The sequence below is a fragment of the Ammodytes marinus genome, assembly GCF_949987685.1.
Source record: "Ammodytes marinus genome assembly, chromosome: 23".
Lineage (NCBI taxonomy): Eukaryota > Metazoa > Chordata > Actinopteri > Uranoscopiformes > Ammodytidae > Ammodytes > Ammodytes marinus.
Genome location: NC_137227.1, coordinates 4,889,083 through 4,896,720, shown reverse-complemented (window position 1 = coordinate 4,896,720; position 7,638 = coordinate 4,889,083). Strand labels below are relative to the sequence as shown.

The 7,638-nt window shown below is 41.0% G+C and overlaps 1 protein-coding gene across 1 annotated transcript; it reads right to left on the bottom strand.

Moving 5' to 3' along the window:
• Nucleotides 1-224: 224 nt before the first annotated feature.
• Nucleotides 225-6,667, bottom strand: zdhhc21 (zDHHC palmitoyltransferase 21). The gene is made up of 8 exons (XM_080052194.1): nt 6,593-6,667; nt 5,788-5,951; nt 5,502-5,600; nt 5,262-5,373; nt 4,847-4,985; nt 4,487-4,603; nt 3,964-4,007; nt 225-3,662 (listed from the first exon to the last, which is right to left on the bottom strand). The coding sequence occupies exons 2-8, from the start codon at nt 5,939-5,941 to the stop codon at nt 3,530-3,532; spliced, it is 798 nt and encodes a 265-aa protein (XP_079908320.1). The 5' UTR covers nt 5,942-5,951; nt 6,593-6,667; the 3' UTR covers nt 225-3,529.
• Nucleotides 6,668-7,638: the final 971 nt, after the last annotated feature.

Below are 7,638 nucleotides of genomic sequence, written 5' to 3'. Positions count from 1 at the left end.
TGGGTCTAAACTTGTACCCCTTTATTTCCGTAAAAGGATAGGGGAATCAGCTCAACTCATTCAGAATCTAATCTATTAGAATATGAATAAATATATGATATTTTCTATGATTACAATTAATACCGTTTATAACATGAGTAATTCACACATTTTCATAAGCGTTCTATATATAAAGAAATACTGTAGATCAGATATTTATGGTGTATTCATTTAATTCACAAAAACTCAATTGTTCCAGCGTATGAGGTGTGAATTATACAAAATAAAATTTGAAAACATATTTAAAAAACAAACAAGCAACTATGTGAACACAACTGCACAGATCCAATTCTGGACCCCTGTGGAACGCTACATAACGGTTGAGAAGGGATTGTAGTTTCCGTTATCCTGCTCCTAACAACGTGTGGAGGCCGACATGCGGTTATACTGTAAAACTATACACAGCAGCTACAGTATTCATCTGCATTCATCCATCCAGTTTATATGCTACTAAACAGATATTCACTACTGTTGTATTAAATAAGGATGGCTTACACAATGCTTATTGCTTTCAAAACTTATTTGAAAAAAAATCCCTCACTTCTTCAATGCAAAGTCCGCATATTATCCCAACATAAAAAAGTAATTCACAAAAACATTCAAGAACCTGAACCTGAGTTATAAAAAACACTTGAGCAGATATCAACACACTTATGCATATACAGTTTGAACAATCTTTAAGATATGGATAAAACAGGATGTACCTTAAATAAAACAAGTTCAAGTTAAGACCTTCTGTCAAGAGTGCCATCGATGCAGTAAAACAGAGCATCTGCTACTGTGAAACTCAGTGCATAACATTAAGCGCTAGAGGTTTGGTGAAACATGCATTTACTGAACGCTTGCCGTGACTATTGCAACATTTCCCCAGGTCTTTGGCTTTAACGGAGACCAACGTGGCGATGACAATGTACCGTGAGAGTAAATAGAAGACCTAGAAAAGGCACTTGAAACTACTTTAAGTGTTACATTTCCCCACGTATGGCAAGCTTTATTTACATACAGTGTTTAGCTAATGGGATTGCCGAGTATTATAAACAATGACATCCGCGCTATGCTAGTGTAACTATGCGCTTAATCATCTTCTTCAAAAGGCATACTATTAAAGAATACAATAAAATCAGTACCGTAACGTTACAGTAAAACCACCATAAATAAATTGCTAGTGTTGTGTTGACTAGCTGTAGCCTATGTCACCACACGTACAATACTCGGCTAGTTTGTATGTAGATGCGCATTTAAAGCCACTTGTTAAGACATAAGTAGTGGACAAAAATTCTAAGTATAATTCACAAATTGTACTTTTTAGTACTTAAATTAAAGGAGTGTTCAATAATCACCTGTGCCAATGCATTACAGGGTTGTAACAGGTGTAAGTTAAACAGGCTTGTACTGTATAACACGGCAAGAGTAAGTCAAGTAGATAAATACCACTTTCGTTTGCGGTAGATAAAAAAAGATACATTCAGCGGATGGTTACATTGGTCGACTGCCCATTATTCCGACTTAAAGGTGAAGTAAGCGATATATTTATGTTAACAAACGTGTTAAATCGCTCCATTTTCATACAGTGGTCACTTATATAGTGTGCGCGTTTCATAACTCCGATCTCTTAGTCACCCGCTCTGCATGTAATAAACTTTTCGGGGATCCCACTACTGATAACCAATCAGAAGAGAGAACACTAAAAACCAGCACCCGTCTCACTGACGATGCACTCGCAGAGACATATGGGTGAATGTTGAAGCGCCTACAATGGCAGAGCAGGTAAAAAAATCCTTCCCTATGTCTGCTTTCATGGTTTTAATCATGTTTTATAGCACTTACAGATCTGAGATGATGCCAGATAACTTGCTGCTTGAAGACCGCAGTGCATTAATGTGGTGACGTGGGGACGAGGGAGGGGACTGCTAACTGCAGTCACTGACGGGAAGTTAGCTAAACTGACCATTCTGCTTACTGAACCTTTAACTGTCATACTTATTAAGGTATACACCAGAAAAATACCGTCTAGTTCATACAAAACCGCTATAGTCGCATATTAATAACTTGTGGAATATCCAACTTAAAACAAAGTTCACCAGGCGCGATGGAATTAAGTCGGACTATGTAGCTGTGGGAATATTGGGACGTCGGATTTATGGCATGCAACGTTACATTAGCTTAGCATAGCATAAAGGCTGGAGACAGTAGGAAGCAGCTAGCCTGTTACTGTTTTTAAAGAAGCTTAGTCCGTCCACAAACATCTTGCCAAATGTTATAACTTCTTTTTTTTTGTGTTTAAAGTGTTAAAAAAGACAAGCTGTGGTTTCACAGGGGGGTTTATGTCTTTATGGTAAGCTAAGCTAACCATGCTGGCTGTAGCTTTGTATGTAGTGTCCGGACATGAGAGTAGTGTCGATTTTCTCGCCTACATAGTGTATTTCCTAAAATGTCAGACTATTCTTTTAAAATAAACAAAGGGATTTAAGATGTCGTTTGAGGATAGTATGTAACACCCGAACCCCTTCACTAAGAGTGGGCAACAAAATTTGCTGTGGAATGTTTGATGCAATCAGATAAAACAACTTGAATATATAGCAGGTTTGACATATACAGCCTAAGATTGACAGCATAAACGTGTTTCTACTTTGGATAACCGTGTACTTTACACATTCCGCTATTATTATTATTATTGTATTGTAATATTACACATGTGCACATCCTCATACTCGGCTGGTCATTTGACACAAAGGTATCACATGTCGGTATTCGCTCAACTCATCATCAACTTTGCTCTGTGGCCATGCGCGTCGTATAACATTACTTCATAGATAAAACGTTCAAGGAACAGTGCAAGAAAGCATTTGAGATCCATCACCAATCCAAGGAATGCAGTTTGACGCCAGCCCAGATCCCTTCACTAGACACAAAAACCCCTAAAAGAATGTTTTAAAAATGGAAGATCGCCAGGAAATATACAGCACAAAACACTGCTCATGCATGACTAAACATAAATGACAGTTAAAAGAAACAAGGCACAAACTTTATACAAACAAATGGCCTTTCTAATAGACACCCTGGTTCTGTCTGTAGTTGATTGAAGGTCGGTAGTAAAGGCTCTCTATTAAAGTAACCTGAGAGGGGTCCCTTTCGCCAGCTGCTTTCAGGTGAAGGCTTTCATCCTCCTGATGCAATTAGCCATTAAAAGTGGTTTCCAAACATCACAGTGAGTAAAAAAAAAAGAGAAAGAAAATGCAACATTTTCCCGTCACTCCCTTAGGTGTTTCTTGACCCTGTCTATAGTGCCAGTCTGGGCCTTGTAGAGAAAAGTAAAAAAAATAAAAAGCTTAGAGTATCCACTGATAAAACCGAGACTGCCACCCAGCTCCCATAGCACGAAAGAGGACGTTGAAGGCGAACAGATGGATTCTAAAGAGTGTGTGTGGTTTTTCTTCATCATGGCAGCCCCTACCATCTGTGCAGGTGGGGACGTTGGGGCTAACCGGCCCTACACGTGGGTGCGGAAGTTGTGGCTGGCTTGGAGCGGCCGCCTGCTCCGGAGCGGGTTGAGCCACAGGAGTTTCCAGCGAGTGCCGCAAACTTCGGCCAGGGCCCACTGCCAGGATTTCTTTGAACCAAATCTTACAGGAAATAAAAAAAGAAAAATGGTATTATAATTAAAAAAAATTATCATGAGGCTGTTTTAAAAAGGGATAGTTCAAAAAAGGTTCTGGTGGGGGCAACACGCTTATTTGTTTTCTTACTGAGCCAAAAAAGCAAGGTAGCACTTAGCTTAGCATAGACACCACTAGAATAGGGGGAAACGGTCAAATCCACGAAAGAGAATAATAGTACTTCCCCATTATGTCGACATATCTCTTTAAGGCAACAGCAAAAATATTTCAGGCATTTGGAGAGAGAGAATTAGACAGTTCGACTCACATTTCATTTGAGAAGTGAGCCATTTTTTCGATGGTGGTAGTATCCTGTGAGGGGGGGGGGGGGAAACAAGGACAAAGTAAAATCACTGGATCATTTCACGCAACAAGCTTCATGTTTTAACATTACAGACAGACAGAGAGACAGACAGAGAGACAGACAGACAGACAGAGAGACAGACAGACGCGCACACACGCACACACACACACAGAACTCGACTCTAGACTTTCTCCCTTGTTGTTCTTCTATTGATTTCTGCATTACTGACATTGATTGTTTTATTTTGGTGTGCTGTGTCATATCTGAAGCTTCTTGTGCTGCTAGCTTGTTCTTGAATAGACAGGACTGTCTTTTAATGGGACTAACAAGCTAAAACCAGAAATGAGTACAATTAGACTGATTTTAACAGATCTGACAAAGTGACACTAGCTTGGAAATACATCCCCCAACTTTGTTAAGAGAAGACATAATCACATGAACATAATTTGAGCAGTAACATGTCTTTTAGTAGTCGCTCAGTACTCACAGAGAGGATGCCGGTCATCTGAGTGTAGAATAAGCTAGCCATGCCACCGAACATGACCAAGCCCATGAGCGTGGAGACCCGCAGCAGAGCTAGCTCGTGGCGAGTTGTAAACTTCTCCTGGCAGAGAAACAGAAACAGTTTTTTTTGTAACTGACTCTCACAGGATGTAACAAAGCGCTGAGCACAGACAGTGTGCCAAGTTTGTCGCATAGTCACATTGAGATTAGCAAAAATAAATACAGCAAATGGTCCAAACTGCTACACACATGCATGTCTGAAATGTAGTTCTCTGAGCTCTAATAACGTTGGTCTGTCAACAGAGTGTATGGTTATTGTTAATCCTGCGGTATATGAATGTACCTGGTCTAGTCCCGTCAAGGGCTGGAAGTAATAGTACTGGCAGAAGTCCAGCACCAGGGTGAACAAACTGAGGACCTGAGTGTACACACAGAGCTGCAGGAAGAGCCAGTGGTTGTCTTCTCCCACGCAGTTATTGATCCTGGAAGGAAATAAAAACAGATATTCAGCTATTGGCTTGCTTCCTATTTTATAACACTATTAGACCAATATCATCTGGACACAAATGTATTTCTTTTTCTCAATGTTTGTGATATACGTATATACAGTATAATGTATATATTTTTACTTTGAACCAAAATTAAATTTGTACATCATTTTCAATAGGTGAGCTTTACAGTATGTGTTTGAAATGTAAGGTAAGACTTTCATTTGTTTGTTTGTTTGTGTGTGTGTGTGTGTGTGTGTGTATCCTCACCAAGGACAGTGGTGGTCCATTCTGCGCACACAATGGCCACAACGACTGCAGTGGTGCGACCTTTTAGGTCTCATTAAGTTGCACTTATTGCACAACTCCCAGTGCTCTCGCTCTGTGACAAACACACAACCGTCACGTTTATTACTGGTCATTACAAGGATAAACATCATGCACAATCTGGCACACCCGAGCCATAAACAAGTCAGAATAGAGGGGCAGGCTTTTTTTCTGCATCCCTACCAGCGTGAGGTATGTGAGGGTCCACAGGAAGACGGCCAGGATCTGCTGTGGAAGCTCTGAATAGGGCCGCGAAGCAGAGTGCTGAGGCTATGTAGTAACCTGGAGGAAAACACAATGCTTTACTCTACCAAGAAGTGCCTGATCCACACACTGGGGCCTGGTCAGAAGAAATTCCATTTGTTTTTTTTTCCAGTGGTGCCTCCCTCAACACTTGAGATAACTTTTCTTTATAACAATATCTCGTAAAGAAAAACTCCTGCAGTGGGAAACAAGCAAGTATACTCACAAACAACTATGGCCCAAGGGATGTGGCCCTCGTTGTAGTGTGGAAGTAGAACCAGCTTGGGAATGAAGAAGGTGTTATAGAGCCAGATCCCAAACACCATGCTGATACACAGCCAGCCCATGGGGTCCACCACAAAGTGCAGTCGAAGCTTCATGGCGGCAATCCTGCATTGTACACAGCACACAGCACACACACACACACACACACACACACACACACACACACACACACACACACACACACACACACACACACACACACACACACACACACACACACACACACACACACACACACACACACACAAACACAACAGTGAAGATCTCCTTTTGACGTATGCAAAATAGATTCAAACAGATAACAGACAGTACTAGCCGGCTGCTCCCCTGCTCTCTCACACAGTCATGTTTTACCAGTTTTTCCTCCTGCATACGCCTATGTTAGCATCACCATCAGTACGATTGAGAAATTATCTGTCATATACATATCCCTCAGCACAGGCCTTACTACTGTGCTATAAAGCAGGTGCCAACCTCACAGACTGAATCAGCACAAACAGCTCTCATAACCCGGCTAGTCTGCACTGAGAAGGACCTTGTTATTGCCCAACCTCGCCTACTCCATCATTCATAATAACACTGTCAGTCGAGATGGGCTTGGCTCTGTACAGCCTCGCTGTGACGGCTTGTAACATCGAGCTAACGTCAATACATTCCCTCGCGTTCACACAAAAAGATGACATAATTCAACGTGTTCGGCGTCAGTCATGATTTCCTCCTGCCCTTATGAATGAAAAGATACATACCTCGTTATGTTGCTGTCCTATTCAGCGCACGTATCGATCATGGTATCGGTGTGACTACTTCCTCATCCGAGCCTCCGTGGGCTGGACAGGAGCATTGATTCGTTACCTGCAAGAAAAACACACATTTCCGGTTTACTTGGATTTAAAAATTAAAACGCCTTCCTTAATGGTGAGGATTTATCATTTGACAATAAATGAATCCACAGCAAAAGCTAGTAATCAATTATATTTTAAAGCAATCAATTGCATATGTCAAGGGACCACAATGTAGGCTACTGCTTTCAGCTCCTGAACAAAGCTTCCTGGACAAAGATGTGTCCAAGGAGGAGATGAATTAGAATAGTTATTGTCAGTAGCCAATTCCAATGAAGACCCCCACCACACCAAAACTTAAAAAACAGTTGTAGTAGCCTAGTAAATAAACTCGTTTTTTATTTATTTTTGAGCAATCCAACCGACACAACAAACAGAAGCAAAGATAGAAAGCAATTTAAACAATAAAACGGGCATATGTTGAAATGTAATATTGTTATATAGGCTAAAGGCTAATCTGAAGTGATTTGAATGTGCATATACAGTTCTGAATGTGTTGGGTTAGGTTATGAGTTCCATACTATACCAGGGGCTGCGCTGCATGGTGAATGCTCTGTCAGCCCAGGACCACCCGATGACTCTTTTTCGCGAAGGCTTTAATTTGAGAGAGAACAATCCAGTTTCCGGTTAGACCCTGATTGATTGCGGCAACTTGACGCAGCTGTTGAGGACAGGTGGGCGGTGGACTCGTATGGAGCGCAGTGCACCACCGGTAAAGGAGGAAACAGTCTGCTGCCGCCTTGTGGCGAAGCATGATTATTACAGTTGTGTTTCGTTCGTTTCTGGTTTTTATTTTTATTTTTAAAAGTAAATGGGAATAACATTTCTCAATAAAAATCCTTTAAACGAAACCAAACCACTAATATCCTCGTAATTTAATTACATTACATTGAATAACATAAATCGCGACTTCAGTGACGTCATTGAACTTCCGCTAGCATTAGCGGCCGGTG

Bases quoted from the DNA above. Each gene is read 5' to 3' on its own strand.
- zdhhc21 (XM_080052194.1), bottom strand. From the start codon at position 5,941: ATGAAGCTTCGACTGCACTTTGTGGTGGACCCCATGGGCTGGCTGTGT. The intron at 4,986-5,261 runs GTGAGGATACAC...ATTTCCTTCCAG, and splicing joins ATGGACCACCACTGTCCTTG to GATCAATAACTGCGTGGGAG. The intron at 3,663-3,963 runs GTGAGTCGAACT...ATTTCCTGTAAG, and splicing joins GCTCACTTCTCAAATGAAAT to ATTTGGTTCAAAGAAATCCT.